The 19,002-nt window shown below is 38.0% G+C and overlaps 1 protein-coding gene across 14 annotated transcripts in view; it reads left to right on the top strand.

The window, feature by feature from the left end:
* The window catches only part of ST3GAL3 (ST3 beta-galactoside alpha-2,3-sialyltransferase 3), a 209,728-nt gene that overhangs the window by 23,139 nt on the left and 167,587 nt on the right, over nucleotides 1-19,002 (top strand). For 9 of the 14 annotated variants that reach the window (XM_026707278.2, XM_087929769.1, XM_087929760.1 and 6 more), the window contains one exon: nucleotides 16,638-16,685. The exons of the other annotated variants lie outside the window; for them this stretch is intronic. In XM_026707278.2, coding sequence (XP_026563063.1) covers nucleotides 16,638-16,685 — 48 coding nt within the window. The remainder of the gene's footprint in view (nucleotides 1-16,637; nucleotides 16,686-19,002) is intronic. 14 annotated transcript variants of the gene reach the window in all.

A 19,002-nucleotide genomic window follows, 5' to 3' on the forward strand; every position in this document is an offset into this window, starting at 1 on the left:
TGTAATAATTTATTGTGTAATATCGAATGATGCATCCAGGTGTGTTGTCTAAATTAGAGAACAACTGGTTCCTGAGCAGATAAAGGGCATGGCAAGCTGAACATTGGGAAACAGGACTGGCTGAACCAACCAGTAGTGGGATTCAAAAATTTGTACTACCGGTTCTGTGGGAGTGGCTTGGTGGACATGGTGTGGCTTAGTGGGTATGGCAGGGAAGAATATTGCAAAATCTCCATTCCTTCCCCAGGGGAAGGTTACTGCAAAATCCCTATTTTCTCCCCACCCCACTAACCTGCTTTCCAGCTCCATTCTCCTGTGCAGGGCAACAAAAGAAGACCCAGCCAATCAGCTGGGACTCGGGAAGCAGAGAATAGATTGGGGCGGGGCCAGGCAGAGGTGGTATTTGCTGGTTCTCCGAACTACTCAAAATTTCCGCTACCGGTTCTCCAGAACTGGTCAGAACCTGCTGAATACCACCCCTGGAACCAACATACCCGAAAGAGTTTTAGGGAGGGGATCAGGATAATTCTCCCTTCCCTCTCAGTTGTCTGGATTTAGTTTTTGTGTTTGCGGGTGGACATTACCAGGATCTTTAATAGAATTCTTTCATTGTTCCTTCATCTTTTAAAAGAGACTGCCTGCCATAGCCACTGTGGTTCCTACTTGTAGGCCACGAGACTGCAGATCATTGTTCTCCAACTGTTGAAGAAAAAAAATGAACAATCACTTCACAGGAACTAAACCAAACTTGCTAGATAATACTCCTAGAAACTCCAAACTTGTTTCAGCCTAGTTTCTATTTTCAAATGTCTGCTATTTGACCATAAATGAATTATAAACTAACCTGCCATTTTCATAAGGGTCTGATTTACATTAATACTGAGTAGAGATTTGTTTCTTGATGACAGGTTGAAAGATGACCATTCCAGTAATATTTCATCTGAGATTAAACAAATAATTTTGGCCAGTCCCTAGGCCATACAACTTCTTGAAAAAAAACCTCCTTTTTAAAAAGTATTCTGAGGTCAGAATAATCAGTCTAGTATGGTGAAAGATTTCTAGATCTGTTCCTCCATCTCTTATTTTATTCTTCTTCTGTCCTTAATATTTATGAAAATATTGTTTATTCACATTTTTGCAAAATGTTTGGAAATAATATATTTGAAAACATTTATTCAATATTGTATTTCATCTTCATGACAAACCGTAAATATCTCAAAAAAAATTGAGATATTTCTCATATCAGATGCACAGCAATGAAAGTTCAAAAATTCCACATATGATTATCTGATTAAATTTCAATATTATGTAATTGATGTGTTTGCTTTGTCACCTCAAAAATTTGTTAATCACTATTTAAATTTTGCCCGTTCTACAAATACCTGGTGTCTGGTCTCTTTACCTAACATAAGGGATGGGAGGGTTTTTTTTTTAATGAGAATATTTCCAGAAATGAAGAGATTTACACAAGTCCATATTGCTCTCTACTGAGCAAAACTTGAATATATTGCATATGTAAAGTGGCAGATATGACAACAGCAGTACAAATTGATGTTAAATGACAATAGATGCCATCTATAGGAATTGTCAAATAATAAAATTATAAATTGTTTTAAATTTATAGTTGGGCTACTGTAATTTGCTTTATGTGGACTGAACCTGGATGATTCAGAAGCACGGACTACTAGAGGACAAATGTGGTGACTTGTGGGCTTAAGATTTAGTTTTGCAACAACTCTCAAAACACATATCTGCGTTGGGTACTAGTGTGCAATATAGAGTGCCATCACCTGTCAAACCCCATATGACTTGGGGCCTGAGTGTATAAGAGACAGATTTTCTCAGTTGAATTCTGCCTGCCTAGTTGAAGTGGCCAAGAACTCCTACTGAATATGCTCGAAGAGAGGTGGGAAGAGGTTTGTCAACATGTGCTTTATCTATGGAATAACTCACTCTCATGCCTTGGAGACGCTTATAAAACTGTAGCTGTGTTTTTCATTCTTGGCAACCTGGCTGGGTTGAACTTCACACATCTTAAAATTGCCAAGGTTGAAAAATACTGCTCTAGGTTTTCCAGAAGGTGTTTGGACATTGATATATTTAGTGTTGGAAATGATTTTGTTAATAACAAGTTACAATAAGGCATTATTATTATCCATTTGATGATGGATTTGAATTTTTAACCTCAACTACAGTCCCTTTTGCACTGAGATGTGAATAAACATAAATAGTAAATAATATTCTAGCTTTTTTATAATTATTCTAGCTTTTCAATAATTATTCTAGCTGTTCAATAATTATCAATACATTTGTGATATTTCCAAATGAGTGGCTTGCTGTTGCAAAGGTTTCTCAACTGTTAAGAATAAGTGGTGCAAACAACAACTTTAAAAAATGTTGGTTTTGTATTAGAATTTGCTGTTTATCTTGTATAAAATGTCATATACTACTAGGTGTCATGCCATCTTTCCGTCATTAGGTTTTCTCTTTTCCAAGTGCTAATTGCAAAGGCCTCATTGTGGTTTGGTTTTAATTTGGCACATGGTGCATGGAATGCTTTACTTTTTGAAAATGTGCCAACTCTATTTGTCCAGGGCTGGAGAAGTCTACTTCCTTGTCAACTGCTCCTTTTTAAATAACTTTCACAATTAGACAGCCATCTTCTTATTACTAATGGTTAACTTACAGAAAAACTTTTCCACAAAATACCTTTCTTAGTGCTTGAGATCATACTCTTATCTATGGAATTTTTCTTTCACATTTCTGGGTATCTTAGTTTTTTAGAATTATTTTTCAAAGAATTTTGTGGATTAACAATTCAACAAAAAAGACCGGTTGCATTTACCTGGCTTTCTTCTTCAATATTTATCTCGAAAAGGCAAGTGATACTGCTTAACCTAGTGAAATTATACAGATTGCTGGAGTTACGTGTAAGAACAACCTGGTCTGACTTCTTTAAAATGCTGTTTTTTTTTTAAGTATTTTATATTATATTCTCTCCCAGCTGGGATTGATGATCATGTAAGGCAGCTGAAGGCCAAAACCATTTCTGGACTTATTGTCTAAAATAACAGTTTGAGAGTGCCAGCCAAGACCTGCTGCCATGAGAACAGGAGTGGAAAACCAGAAGATTGGCTGTGTCTGTTCAGTGTCAGTTTCCATTGAATAACTAACTGTCTTCTTCAGACCTTTGCAATGAAGAGAGAAGTGGGGCAGTGCCACTTCATCCAGAAGGGGTGTCTGGAAGAGCTCTTAATCACAAGATAGTTTAGCTTATCTCTCCAGCCTCTCTGTCATTCCTCCTGCTTTACCCTTTATGGTTTATGCAGCAAAAACTGAGACAACCAAGCCATATCAGTGTGCTTATAACCTTGAAATAGCAATTTTGAATATATATACATATACATATATGCAAGGGTTTTGATTATACAACTTCTTTCTTAGTAACCAATAGTCATTCTCCTTGTGCCAAACATTTTATTTCTGAAACAATTAGCATTGCTTGGTTTAAAGGACATTCAGTTTGATTTATAACAAAAAAGTTATAGTTGAGATAAATGTTACGGTTTGAAGGAGGTTTGGATGGAGGATTTTAATGATTTTCCCATTTTATTTTTATATGCATTAAGTATTTGTAACACATTTGTGTAGAATACTAATTGGTATATTAATTTGTCTCAATTATTAATGTTTAGTTTGACAAAAACTCTTTTTGAAAAATATTTTTTAGGAATATTTTATCTCTTTTTAAATTGTAATATTTTAATTTATTAATTCAGAAATTATGTCTGCTTTTAATGTCACACTACATTAACTTGATTTGGAGTGACTGCCGGGGTATCCAGAGAGATGGAAAATATTGTTTTGATTTAAAAATCTGGCCTTTTGCTTCTATTCAGCGTTGTCCATAATACTGTGCCCGTTAATTTACTGAGATGTACACATGCACCAATTAAGGGTAACAAAATAAACTTGGGGGTTTTTATGGCAGACAGTTGTAGATGTATTTTTCAGTAAATTCACTCTATTCATATGGGTATCTTTTCAAGTGATTATGTAGGAAGACTTGGCTATGAAATCTGAGAAACAGTCTAAATTCACAAAACGAGTTAAATCACTAAGTGGTTGTTGTTTTGGCTTAATGTGTTGTGTGGATCAAGCTATATTATAAAACATGGTTTACAGCTCACCATATTATGTGACCTATACTATTGTGGCTTGCTCAGCAAATATTTTATTAATAATTACCTACTGTAAACCCAATCAATGGATATACTTCCTCTTTCTCTTCAAGAGCTGGAGTTGATAACACCTTTTCCATTTAACTAGTTACATATAGTCCTTACATAATGGCCATAATTGGGACCAGCAACTCGATCCCTAAGCAAGATATCACATGACCCCAGTAGACTTATGACCTCATTTCCATCATGGTCATCAAGCAAATCACACATTTCAAAGTTATTTTTAAATTGGAGCATGATGCACAGTAATATCAATAAAAAGTAACTCACTTGATGGAGTCCTTTAGGTTCTTTTGGTATTATGTGCTTTTAAGCTTATTTTTCACACTACCATGAATCTTTTTGCAATTGAATCACTTTAGGAATGGAATGACTAAAATAATAATAAAAATACACTTAATTGTAATTGGCAATGTTCATTTCTTAATGAAGAACATTTAACCAAAGCTCATAAATGTGCTAATAACTCTAGATCTGATCTAGGGAATCAGACTATATTTGTACATATGATTGAACCTAAATTTTTAGGGGAGAGAGGTCAACCTTGTGCAACCAACACAGCATGCCATTGATGGGGAGAGCTGGGAGATTTCATTCAGCAACATCTGGAGAACAACAGGTGTCCAACTTGTGAGGTATGATGAGATGGGCAGAAATGTTTTTATAAGGTTGAAGTGCTTAGTAGAATGCTGTTTCTTGGTATATTTCTTCATTATATGCTAATATGCATAGTGGCCTACAACTTTTATTAAAGGGCTGTTAGTGAATGAAGAAAAAACATATTTGGACCAATAAAGAATCATATTTCAGACTGGGAAAGCAACTTATTAATGACTGCGGCAGCAATTTCAGTACCTCTGCTTTTTAAGATGTTCAGTAACTTACTTGGAAATCTGCTTTTCATTATTTCCGTATCATCTGCTAGCAAAAAAAATCATTTGGAAAGAAGCATCATCAAGCAGACTTTTATTTAAAGCAGACCTTGAATCCATGATACATGCAGAGCCAGTTTGGTGTGAATCAATTTCTCTTATCCACACTATTGTACAATGATGTGTGATTTCTAGAAGAGTAAGATAATGGAAGCCTTATTTTTAAATTATTTAAAGGATTTTTATCCTGCTGTCCAGAGCAGCATATTACAAAGATCAGAGAATAGTCTGTTCTTGCCCTCAGCATTACAGTCAAAAATGACATGGCATAAAAGAAAGAGGGTATTGGTGGGAGGGAAAATAAACATATGTTCTAGATTATTGTTTCAAGAATTCAGCAGCAGTCTGTGATTTAATAGATGATATAGCTAGATCCAAACTAGGACTATTAGGTCTTGACTGACAAACTCCAGATGACTGCTTAGGGAAATGAAAGGGCTCCAACTCTTTGCTGCTGTCTCATGGTCAGCTGAAGTTTTGCAACCTAGATCTGGTAGCCCAAATCTAAAGAGAGTAGACTGGTTGCTATTTGTTTCCTCTGATTAGGCTCAATAATGCAGTTGCTCTTTGGAGAAAAGGATTTTCCTGCCAAAGCTGTTTGTAAGGTGTTTGACATTTTCTGATTGTAACTTGTTCTCCTATGGATGCTGTAATACATAATAGCAATTCATTATTGGAGGTGATGGTGTTAGCTTAAACTATAATCATATTCAAGTAGTTCTTGACATATGATTCGTTTAGTTAACCATTCAAAGTTACAACAGTGCTGAAAAATTGACTAATGAACATTTTTCACACTTATGACCATTGCAACATCTCCATGGTCATGTGATCAAAATTCAGACACTTGACAACTGGTTCATATTCATGATGGTTGCAGTGTCCAGGGATCACATGATCACCTTTTGTGACCTTCTGACAAGCAAAGTCAATAGGGAAGCCAGATTCACTTAACAATCATGTTCCTAACTTAACAGTGCAGTGATTCACTTAATAACTGTGGCAAAGATGGTCATAGAATGGGACAAAACTTATTTAACAACTGTCTTGCTTAACCATAGAAATTTTGGGCTCAATTGTGGTCATAAGTCAAGGATTAGCTGTATCATGGAAAGTGAGGGTTAAAGTCTTATTTTATACATCTGCTAATGATGTTTGGTTTGGTGTAGCACCATTTCAAAGATATGTGAATGCACGTATGTTTCCTGCATATTTTAGCCTTAGTGTTTCTCTGAACAGACTCCAACTTGGAGTGGAGAACACAATATGTCAGTTGATTCAGCCTTGACTGCATTAAATAGTAGGGCACAATTCCAAAAAAACACTGCATCATGTGTTAACCATGCCTTTTAAAGAACTGATACACATTGTAGTGTATTGGTGTAGGAATGATCACAGACATCTGTTGCCGAACTAAGAAGGTTCGATGCCTACAAAAATATTGATGATGCAGAAACGTTAATTATATTTCTGTATGCCTTGTTAGAAGCTCCTGATATACATGTAAATTGACGGAAACTACCTTTTGATGGTAGACTCTGTTAGCTGGAATTTTAGTTTTTCCTGGAAATTACATAATTTGTTATATACTCCATAGCATTTCAAAATGTTTAAGTTCTGATCTTTTCTTTTTATGCAAAAGTTACTTCATTTGAGTTCTGGAGCAAGCCTGCACAGGTGAGTCTTGTATCCTTGATTGGCATTTCAGTTGTAAATCTGATATGCAATCCTTTCTGTGTGCTATCACTGCTCCTACCATTATGTAGGCTACATACATTTTACAAATAAAAACCATATACACAACTTTTGGTTCCTGTGATACTGGAAGGAGGAAGGACTTTGAAAAAGCTATTACCATGTTATCGGTGGGAAAAAAGAAATGGAAATGGAAGTTACTAAGTGCTTAATTTTCTAAGGAATTGAGGGTAGTGATATAGGATGAATAGTACCAAAAGCAGGGATGTTTCTACTGGTAGATCTTTCTGTGGCTAAAAGTAGATTGCCAAGGTTTGATCCTTAACTATTCGATGGTAAGAACATCAAATATAATTCCATTCTTCTCTCCCCAATTAAGTTGTTGAGTTGATCATTTTATTCTACATTTTCTTGCTTCAAGCTCATAAACAGTAAACTATCTGCCCCTGTGGGAGACAGTAATATAGCAGGAATTGTGTGTGGGGTGTGTGTGTGTGTGTGTATTATTTATACTGTCTATAAAATACCAGTATACCAGAACACCAGTATAGTCCACTGTTGAGCAGAGCTTCTGCTTTATTAGCTTGTGGAGGCAGAGTGGGAGCATAGGAGCAGTGCTTGTGCGAATTAGGCTTGCATATCTAAAATTGGATTACTATTAGAACATGTTCCTGTGGCTGGGGGCTCTCCTTTGGTGGCCTCTGTGCTTTCAGCAATGAGTGCTTCATCAATTCCAATTTCCTCCCGAGGGCTACCCAGGATTCTTGCCTAGTCTCACCCTCCCATTCTTACAAGGGTGGCTTTTCTTGAACTTTCCTGGAGACATCATGCTGCGCATTGTCCCTGAGCTTATTCTGGGCCGTTTGAGATTCTAGTTTATGCTCAGTATAATGTGTCCAGCCAAATACCTCAGGGTGGGGTTTATGAAACCCAAGTTCCTGCTAGGTATGAATGTTTGCTGGGGAGTGGCGGGGGGGAGGAGAGAAAAAGACAGGTGGGGATAATTAGCACAATAGGGATTGAACAGGCAGGTCTTGCTTTGTAGTCTTGGTTTCCTCCTCTTCCCTTTCCTGTTGGCTCAACAGCATCACAAAGAAGCTCAACCCCTGTGAGGACTCCCCTGGATGCTTCCCCAGGTGCTTCTCTAGATGTCAGCTTGGGGGAGGATGAGCCACTTCTTGGCACATCAGAAGCTGAGTGAGGGATCCTTGGTGCTTTCTGAGCTTGTTTTCTTGCAGACGTTTCATTACCCTAATTAGGTAACATCGTAAGTGCTAGTGAAGAGTGCTGTTTGCTGTCCGTTTATGTTCCACTGTCTTACCTGCCTGTGTGGGTGGAGGTGGTCTTAGAGATTCTTCGGTTGGGCTCTTTGGCAGTTTCTTGATTGGGGTATTGCTTTCTTGATTGTTAGTCTTCAAGAAAATAAGCAAGCTCAGAGAGCACCAAGGGCCCCTCATTTCAACCCTGAGCTACAAATATGCTCCTTTGTCAGAAGCTGAGTTGATTGATGGCTGCAAGGAGCTGTCTGTGAGGAATTTGGCTGAAGCACAGCTGCAGCCGAACAGCCCTGAGGCTCCAGGTGGGAAAAGCATGCAGCTGCAGCCACTCAGTGACGAGGAAGAGGAACTGCCTTCTGCTCCTGATCCAAGAGCACATAGGGCAGAGAAAAGGCAGGAGCAGAGAAGGTCAGCCAGATTACTTGCGAGGAGAAAGCCTCACCCTTCTTGATGGGATGCACCAGAAGCTGGCTATCTAGCACAGCAGACAGATAGAGGCAATGCTGGGTTTGTTTCTTAGCTGTGTATTTTCTGGTCATTGGGATTCTTGCCTTGCTTTGGATAGACACCATGCCCTTGACTTGGATCGTGCCTTGGGAACTCTCTTGTATTGTGGTCTGCCCGGTGGATTTATTTTGATACATTTTTTTTCAAGTTCCTTGTGGACTATGGCCATTTTTCCCTCTCCCTCCGTCCCTCCCTGGGTGGGGGTGGGGGAGAAGTGATGTGTTGCACAGCAAGTATGAGCATTCCAGGGAACCCACCCTAACAAAACGGGCTACTGGAGGAGAGGCTTCATCCATGTGGCAACTTTGCTCAGCATTTGCTCAGTGGGCAAAGGCTGAATGCGCCAGGAAGCTGGTTAGCCCTGCTTCAACCTGTGAATATATGGAGGAATTTAAAGTTGGCAGTGGAGGAAGTCTCTCGCACAGTTCCAATCTAGCCTACATGCTTGGAGATTAGAAGAGGTAGTATATTTGAATGCAAATATTCCCCTCCATGCAATAAAGCCGGTTTCAAGATTGTGCAGAGACTTGTACATACAGACTGTATGCTATATTTTGAACAGAGTTCTGAGAAATCACAAAAGAAACCACAGGTCCCACAGGAATAATATACATTTAATAAGAGTTTGATGCAGCTCTTGCTTTACATACCACAGGAATAGTATTCTCCAGAATCCAAACTAAACACAGAGAGGCCCTGACATTTATCTGGCAGCTTCTCTCCTTTAAAATAGTGCAGACCTTGAACATGATTTCAAAGAACTATTCTTTCAAAACTAGGGGGGAAAACATCAAAACAGCTCCAATTTTTAGTGTATATTTAAAATAGGCTATTCCCAATTGGATGCTGGCTTGAAATAAAAAATATCATATAAATTGAATTAATTAATAATAAATAAATAATAACAGTAAGTAAAAAATCATTGCCAGCTTCTGAATACCAGGCAAAAAGTTCAACAGCAGATATTTTCAGTGCTTCTTCAGGGCATGTATACATAAACAATGTGTGCTGTTTGAGGACATTTCAGTTCTCAGTGGCATTTAAAGGTTTAATACCTATATATTACTATGGTATTTTTAATTATTAAGCTGTCTGTGAGCACAGCCCCACAGCTATTTATTTTGAGGTAAGTACTAGTGGAGAACCAGTTTGGTGTAGTGGTTAAGGCATCAGGCTAGGAACAAGAAGTCCATGAGTTTGAATCCTGTCTTAGACACAAAGTCAGCTGGGTGACTTTGGGCCTGTCACTTTCTTTCAGTCTTAGGAAGAAGGTAAATTATGTCTGAAAAACCCTTTCAAGAAAACAGCAGCAACCTGCCCAAGCAGTCTCCAAAAATCAGACATGATATTGTAATAATAATAATAATAATAATAATAATAATAATAATAATAATAATAATCAGCATGGAGTTCGGCCTGGACAAATGCGCCACATTGGCACTGAAGAAAGGGAAGATCGTAGAAAGTGATGGAATCGAAATGCCCAACAGACAAACCATCAAGTGCCACCAATCTGAAGCCTACAAATACCTGGTCATACTGCAGCTGGACAATATCAAGCATGGGCAAGTGAAAAATGTGGTCAGCAAAGAATACACACAAAGGGTCAGAAAACTTCTAAAAAGCAAACTGAATGGCGGTAACACCATCAAGGCTTTAAATACCTGGGCCATACCCATCTTCAGATATACTGCTGGGATCGTAAACTGGACACAGGTAGAGTTGGACAGCCTGGGTAGGAAAACGAGAAAACTGATGACCATACACTATGTGCTGAACCCGCATAGTGATGTTGACAGGCTATATTTGCCCAGAAAAGCCGGCGGCAGAGGACTTTTGCAAGTGAAGCAGACAGTCGAAGAAGAGAAGCATGCTCTGGAAGATTATGTGAAAGACAGTGTTGAACCAGCTTTGATGGAGGTCAGCAAGAGGAAGCTGCTCAAAGTGCAGCAAACCAAGAATCAATATAGGAAAACAGCGATGCAAACTCAGGCTGACAGCTGGTGTAACAAAGCACTGCATGGACAGTTCCTTGAAAAGATCCAAGGAAAAATAGATAAGGAAAAGACCTGGTTATGGCTGACCAACAGAACATTGAAGAAAGAAACGGAAGGCCTGATTCTTGCAGCCTAAGAACAAGCCATCAGAACGAATGCAATCAAAGCCAGAATAGAAAAATCTGCTGATGACCCCAAATGCAGACTCTGCAAAGAAGCGGACAAAACCATCGATCACATACTAAGCTGTTGCAAGACAATCACTCAGACTGACTACAAACAATGTCACAACATAGTCACTCAGATGGTCCACTGGAACTTGTGTCACAACTACCATCTGCCTGTAGCAAAGAACTGGTGGGATCATAAGCCTGAAAAGGTGGTCAAAAATGAGCATGCAAAACTACTGTGGGACTTCTGAATACAGACTGACCAAGTTTTGAAACATAATACCCCGGATATCACGATTGTGGAGAAGAAAAAAGTGTGGATTGTCGACATTGCCATACCTGGTGACAGCAGAATTGACCGGAAACAACTTGAAAAAGTCACCAGACATCAGGACTTGAGAATCGAACTGCAGAGACTCTGGCATAAACCAGTGCAGGTGGTTCCAGTGGTAATTGGCACACTGGGTACTGTGCCTAAAGACCTAGGCAAGCACTTAAAAACAATTGGCGCTGACAAGATCACCATTGGTCAGCTGCAGAAGGCCACCTTACTGGGATATGCTCACATAATCCGCTGATACATCACTCAGTCCTAAACACTTGGGAAGTGTTCAACTAGTGATTTGTGATACGAAACCCAGCATGGTTATCTCATTTGCTTTGTATACTGTCATTTTATGTATTATAACAATAACAACAACAACAACAACAACAATAATAATAAGTCAAGATCTTGTGGGACTTCAGAATTCAGACTGACAGGCACTTGGCCCACAACACACCTCACATAACAATCGTTGAAAAGAAAAAGGTTTGGTTCATTGACATTGCAATACCTGGTGATGCACAAATTGAAGACAAGCAGCAAGAAAAAAAATCACACAGTACCGGGACTTACAAATTGAAGTTGAGTGACTTTGGAAAAAGAAACCATGTGTTATCCCAATTGTAATTGGAGCCCTTGGAGCAATACCTAAAGGGCTACCTCGCTATTTGGAAATTCTGAATTTATCAGACTTGAATACCCTCATTCTACAAAAATCCACCCTACTTGGAACAGCTTATATCCTCCAACGATACCTTAACAGTTCCTAAGTCCTTGGTTAAGACTTGAGCTGCTGAGCTACCAACCAGCCCCAAAGGCTGTGAATCTCACCAAAAATTAACAACAACAACAACAACACTGTTTCTATGAGGGAGAGTTAGTGTTGGGGGCAGAATGTACCAGTTGAGGCCTCTGCAAAGACTTCTGGATTCAAACTGGATGGTTAAAAAAACATTTTCATTTATCATATCATAGCAAATGTCATCCCAAAACAGACTCTCAAGACTTCTCTCTTTCCATCCATATAATATTTGTATCAAAGTTTATTTAAATGGCATCACTAGTTTTTCCTCTCTTTTATTTTGAAAGGGGTCATGAATCCAAGTGGCATCCAATGCTGAGGTTTACCCTAGAAAGAGGAGCATAAGGAAGATATTTGAGGCCTCAACAGGTATTCAGCTTAGAAGTATTCTCATTACCTTTCTTCGGATATTCAGCTAAACTCAAACTGGGCAGAAAAAAGGGAAACATATGCTACCCCAGACTCCTCTTCCTCTCTAAACTTTCTGCCAGAGTTCTGAAGGACAGCTGCACTGTGCTCACATTTGTATGAGCTCAATTCTAAACACTATATTTTTCTGGAGACAGACAATTATTTTTCTGCTTTTGAATGAAAAAAGAAAGTGGGAAATGAGTTCTTACAAAGAAATAATTTTGAGCCCAAGATAAATTAAGTGAAGGAAAGTAATAGAAAGAAAATTACCCCCCCCCCCTCTTCTCCCAGCCTCCTGAAAAGACTCTGGCTCATCTCAGGATCTGCTTTATCTATCTATCTGTCTGTCATATTTGTATGCTGCCCAGTGGGGACAATTGATTAAACACATAAACAATCATCAAACACCATAAAAAAGAATAGATGTGTGAACGGGGAGACAACAAACACAATAAGAGCAAAACAACCAACAATGAGCCTGTATAGTACCTTAGCCCAACACCTGGGGAAGCTGGGCTGTTTGTATCTCTGAGGGGATGCTGTTACAAAGAGTAGGTGTCATAATGGAAAAGGTACACTTCCCGGGCCCCATCAAACGGCATTATTTGGTAGATAGATCCCAAAGCATGCTAACTCTGTCAGATCATTCTGGATCTACAGATATTGCAGGAGAAAAATGAACCTCAAATAATAAGTGTCTTGAATGGCTTATTTGGGTGACAACCAGCATCGTGAATTGTAGCTGGAAACATAAAACAGAAATATTATATGGGCACATTGAGACATGCCCATTAATTGCTTCTGCCGCTGCAGCATTCTAGATAGCAGAAGTTTTCAAGTAGTCTTCAAAGACAGCCCCATGCAGAGTGCATAACAAAAATCTCAATGAGAGGTTGTTGATTAGTAGTAGGGCTGACCCAGAAACCAGTGCGATTCGCACACATGACAAATCTGTCTAAAGACCTTGCTACCCACAGCTTCTTCCTGCTCTTTAAGCAGGAACAGTGAGTCTGACAACCTCCAAATTGTTAATTAGTTCCATCCTGAAAGTGCTATACTATTCAGAATGAGGAATGGAAAATCCCTAGGAATGAGAAATCCATTAACCTAGAACAACTTGGTCCTGTCAAAGTTGAAATTAAACATGTACCTCCTGATCCAGACTCTCCCAGCCTTCAGATCATGGTATGAACCTTGACAGTATTACTTGGTCAGTCTGAAAACAAAATATACAGATGAATATCATCAGTAGGATGATACAGAAGGGATAAGCTCTATGGTACCTGGATTTAGGATCCAGGGATTTAGGGTGCAACACTTCCTCCACCCCGAGCCAGTGGCTAAAATCAAATACATTAGAGGGAAATTGCATTGCAACACATAACCTTCCACTCTCAGTCTTTGCAAATCAGTCTGGAAGGATAGCATGATCAATGATATTGAAACCTCATTGAGTGATTAAAAATAACTATGACAAATTCACTACCCCCGGATAGATTAAAGTCAAATAATGCCCCATATACTGCCCAGCAGTTAGGCCCTTCAATGAAAACAAAACGTATGCGATGAGACAGAAAGAAATGTGATATCTGATGATACCTTCAAACCGAACTTTTAAACTTTAATCATTCACCATGCAAAAGAACGTAAGTTTTTAACAATGAAGATTTAGAATATGGCAGGTAAGGGCAATTTTAAAAATTCACTTAAAGTTGAATGTGGCACTCCCCTTCCCTTGCTGCCCTTAGCATATGCTTATTTTGCTGAATGATTAATTCACATGTGTCCCAGCTCTGCCAAAGATCAAAGGTCAACAACAAGTGCATAGCTTCTTTATACTGTGACAGACCTGAAGTCCATCCAGATGATGATGTGATATGAAAGACTGGACATGAAAAATGGCCATGAATTGGGCAGATGCTTGCATCCTTTTTCCTATGGTTAAGGAGAGCTTCTTTGATATAATTTTTAATGATTTTTAAAAGCCTAAGTGAATGGAAAAGATTATTTTATTTTCATAAACTTCTTTAGAGAACTTAACTTAAAATTCTGTCCTGTGTATTTAAAATTTGTGAATAAGAATAGGATGCGTTCCAGATAATTAGTTAATACAGATTAAACAATTTTTTTATTATACCTGTTTCTTATTACTATTTGTGGGGTGTCCTTTTTTATCAATAGATCACAGTCTAATAAATATAATCATTGAATAAAACATGTAGAATACAATGCGATCTAGGAGGAAAGGAAGAAAGCAAGACTGATGTGCTGGTAAAAGCATCAAGCTTTAAACTGGGTATTTAGGCCTACTAGTAGGCAAAAGGCCAGCTGGGTGACTCTAGGCCAGCCATTCAGCCTGAGGGAGGAGGCCATGGCAAACCACTTCCAAAATGACAGGTCCTTAGTGCTCTCTGAGTCTGCTTTCTTGCAGATGTTTCATTACATTCATCACTAGCACTGATAATGTTACCTAATTTGGGTAATGAAACATCTGCAAGAAAACAGCCAAGCTCAGAAAGCACCAAGGACTCCTCATTTCAATCTTGAGATACAAATCGCTTTATTGGTATTTTCAAAATCTTGCCAAGAAAAGTTCAGGGACCAATCCAAGCAGTCGGCATGAGAGGACACTGACTTGAAGGTCAAAAGAATAACATAAGGAAAGTTGTTTCTGATCAGGTGGCACAAATGGAGCCTCTAGTAGTCTTCTGGTAAAGCTGATGTAGTAGCTGCATTTAAAAAGAGGCAACAGTTCAGAATATAGCAAAAGGATTGCTGTTAGTATTTATTCACAACAAGCAAGGTGCAGAGAGGAAGGAAGAAATGATGGGGACAAACTGATTTCATTGCCAGGGCAACAAAGGCTACAGGTTTTTAAAGCCCAGAACATCCAGATAACATTTGGAAGTGACTCAGACTAATTTGTGGAACTCTAAGGAGGAGATACAGCAAAATCAAAACAAGCAAAAATTTGCTTTAATAGCTGTCTCAACAAAAGTAATTGTAAACATCTTGTGTTTATTTCATAATCTGGTCTACTTCGTGGCTAATACAAGGCCTTCAGATCGTGTACTCATACTTGGTTTTGTTTAACCTGAAAGTTAATGGAATTGCAGGGATCATGGACAATGATGATCCATCAATGATTTTTTATCCCTTATAGATTTTTAAGTATCTACTTCTTTAAGATTAAATAAACAAGTTTAGATGGGGGAATTGGGAGCCTCAAGCTATAGAGGAAAAGCACAATATAAATATAATTATTTCTAAAGGAAATCACATAAAATTATATTTTCATTTTGTTATTATCTGATTTGAGAAACTAGAATTATGTTTCACTAAGAAGATTTTAAAATAATAGCAACAACAATAATTTCATTTACATGTGTTTAAGTTTGTTTATTGGTGGATATTGGAATTTGGAATCTGCACTAAAAGGCGATTTTTAAAAGAGATTTACCAATGTAGAAATGTGACCTATACCTGCATTTTGAAGTCCAGTTTCTGGCATTAGAACATCAAGGGAAAAAGTGGAAAAGTCTCAGTTATCTCTTGGACAGCTGTTGGTAGAACTGGATAAGCAACCCACTTATGTACTAGAAAATAAGAAAGGAGAGATGTGCAGTGAAAAGGCATCATACCTTTTATATTTTCATGTTTACATATTATACATATTTATACATTCTACAACACAGTAATTTCATGCAATCAGTGTTCTCTGTTACAAGATAAACATATATACAACTAAAATAACTGCAATACTTCTGGAATCCACATGTCTATGGAGATTCTCAGTCATCCAGGTTAAGGTTGTCCCAAAGGTGCTTTTTTCAAGAGGCAACTGGATTTTCTGGTTTTCTTTGAAGACATTTGGAGAACTGAAGAAGCTTCTTGGATGAGAAGTGAAATGTCTTCAAAGAAAAATCAGAAAAAAGCACCTTTGGGACTTCTGGAGTCCACATTAAATATTTATAGGTCCTCAAAGGCACTGGCAAACATGCTCCCACTGACTTTTTGTTGGGAGTTATTGTAGGAGTTTATCTTTTATTGCACTGCTTACCTCTTTTCAGGAAAGGATATAAGTCCAGCCTTATAGACTTATAAGTCTATAAGTCTACATTAATCAGTCAAAGCTAGATTAATATTGGGATAAAATTTCTCTGCTGCATGTTTAATCAATAGATTGATTTTTTGAGGAATAGGAAATAGGAGTTTCTTATTAACAAGTAAGAGTGTATATGACAAGGGAAAAATGAACTTGTACTCTTGTGTTACAGATTCAGTGGTTCTTTCCTCTGACTCCGTTGGACGTTCAATAGGCTCAGGTACAACTTCCTGTCCCCTCTTCTCTCTCATAAATAAGATTGCCAATTTATATGTGACAGCCATGTTGGGAGGCAGATAAGCAACTGTTAATCCAATTCAAGATAATCCTTCATAGAATAGAATAGAATACTTTATTGGCCAAGTGTGATTGGACACACAAGGTATATGATATATTCATATATTCATGATAGTCTTTGAAGGAAATTTGATGAGTCCTTTGGAAATAAGTAATTAAAGAGAATCTAGTCTTTATACGCTTTCCCTGGTGCTAACATTTTTATTACTTAAATTGTGCTTTTGATTCTGTTGGTTGGGAATCTGGAAGTTATAGTCTGATCTGGAAGGCACTATATTGGAGAAGGCTATTCTAGATAGAAGGTCAGAGTTGCAAATAAAAAAAACCCTTATGCGTAAAACCATAATATCAGCAAGCTGTATTAGATAAACAAAACAAGTAGGAAAGTGTAACATGATAACTAACAATGGTTTATAGCAAAAAAAGCAGGACAGGATTTGTAATTTAACTTAACAAATTCCTGGCCACTTTCCTTGCCTGTTTTGTGAGTTTGCTAATAATTAGCAGCAAAAAGATTCAGGTAGGCTTGAGTGCTTTGGTTCATGTTATACCTCTTTATTAAATTGTTCCTAGAAATGCCTGTAATTAGAGAAAAGTGATATTTCAAAAGAGCTTATATCAACCAATTTATCTTTCCAAATGTGGAAGAAAATGTGGATGATGCTTCTTGAGAAAAGATGGAACTAGATTCTTCCTAACATATAACTCCAATGTTTTTTCTGCAGTTGGAAATAGTGAATTCAGGGAATCCCTTTTTTTCTTAATTTTTGGAATGTTATTGACTTGAATTTAAAACCAGTGTGGCACATATGGTATAGCCATAAGTTGTGATTGATGAATGATTTAGCTAAAAATCACAAGGTAGAATTCTTAAAAGGTTGTGCTAAGACCCCAAATAAATAATTTTCAGCAAGGGCTTATAGCTTGAAAGAATAGGTGTAGATTTATCCTTGGTCAGCTTTAATTTATGTAAGTATGTGGCCTGAAAGAAGTTCTGAACCACCTTCTCTTTCAAGTCTGTTAGCTCTTGTCTTACGAAAATCAGTATACTGATTATATTGTGAGAAGAATATTTACTGCCTTCCAACATGGCCCCTGGCTTTTTGCCTGCTGTGCACTCACTGAAAATTATTTGAAAAAAGAGCTTTGGACTTCACATGAGTTCACCTCCTCTTTTTGCTATTCAGTAGATCAACTATTAAGACTGCATCGTTAGCCTGGATGAAATGATGCTGCAGCTGAAAGCACAGAAGCCTGAAAGAAGTCCAAATATTTAATAGATTATAGAGGTATTTCATTCATATGAGATCCAAAGCACTTCCTCCAAATAACTTTTGAAACATACACAGCCCTGCTAGAAAGTAATCAAATATAGCTTGCTGCCTAACCCCAACAGAGAAGCCTAACTGAAAGGGTGTTACTCGGTTACTAACCTTGGACTTTAGTCTTTTATAAGTAGAGGCTGCTTCTGCTCTTCTGTCTGCAAATCTAAAGGTAATTGAACTGGATGCATGATCTTCTCTCTGATTGCCTGGCCTTGCCTTGTGAAGGGAAATATGCTGGAATTTTAAAGAGCAAGCAAGTGGTTCCATCTCTCCATTGTATAAAACCTCTCCAATAGATTCTCGCGTAGCACAAAAGCCTCAGAAGTGCTAAAATACTCTTAAAAGAAAATAATTTATTTCCTTTGTTTTAACAGATTTGAACTATTTTCTTTGTATCGGTGTCCAAGTAGCCAGAAGCTTGAAAATGGCTGCAGTTTATGATATTTCTGCATGTTGAAAATATAGGCTTAAGGCTGCTGCTGGTTTTCATATGCTTCAAGTTCTGCTAGTGAAAAATGATCTCCTTGTTACAAGGTTGAGTTGTGTGGTCTGTTGCTAAATTGAAGGATAGCTTTCCTTGCTGAAAGAGGGGCCTGAGATCTCTTGTGCCTCTTGCAGTACTCCCCTCACAACTTGCTGCAAATCTGGAGTAAAACAGATAAATCGAAAAACTTTCACCTCCCAGACTCAGCCATTGTTAGCATAGGTAGTCCTTGAGTCATGATGATAATTGGGACAGGAATCTCCTTTATTAAGCAATACAATCATAAAGCATGATGTTACTTGTATGTTAGTGATGACAATTTTGACAATCCCCTTTGCCTTTGTTAGGCAACCCTATCGGTTGTTAAGCAAGGATCCGTCCCAATCTATTCCTCCCCACTCTGGTCCTCAGTAAAGCAAGAAACTACCTCC

The sequence above is a fragment of the Pseudonaja textilis genome, chromosome 3 (genome assembly GCF_049901715.1).
Source record: "Pseudonaja textilis isolate UNSWEBS1 chromosome 3, rPseTex1.2, whole genome shotgun sequence".
NCBI lineage: Eukaryota > Metazoa > Chordata > Lepidosauria > Squamata > Elapidae > Pseudonaja > Pseudonaja textilis.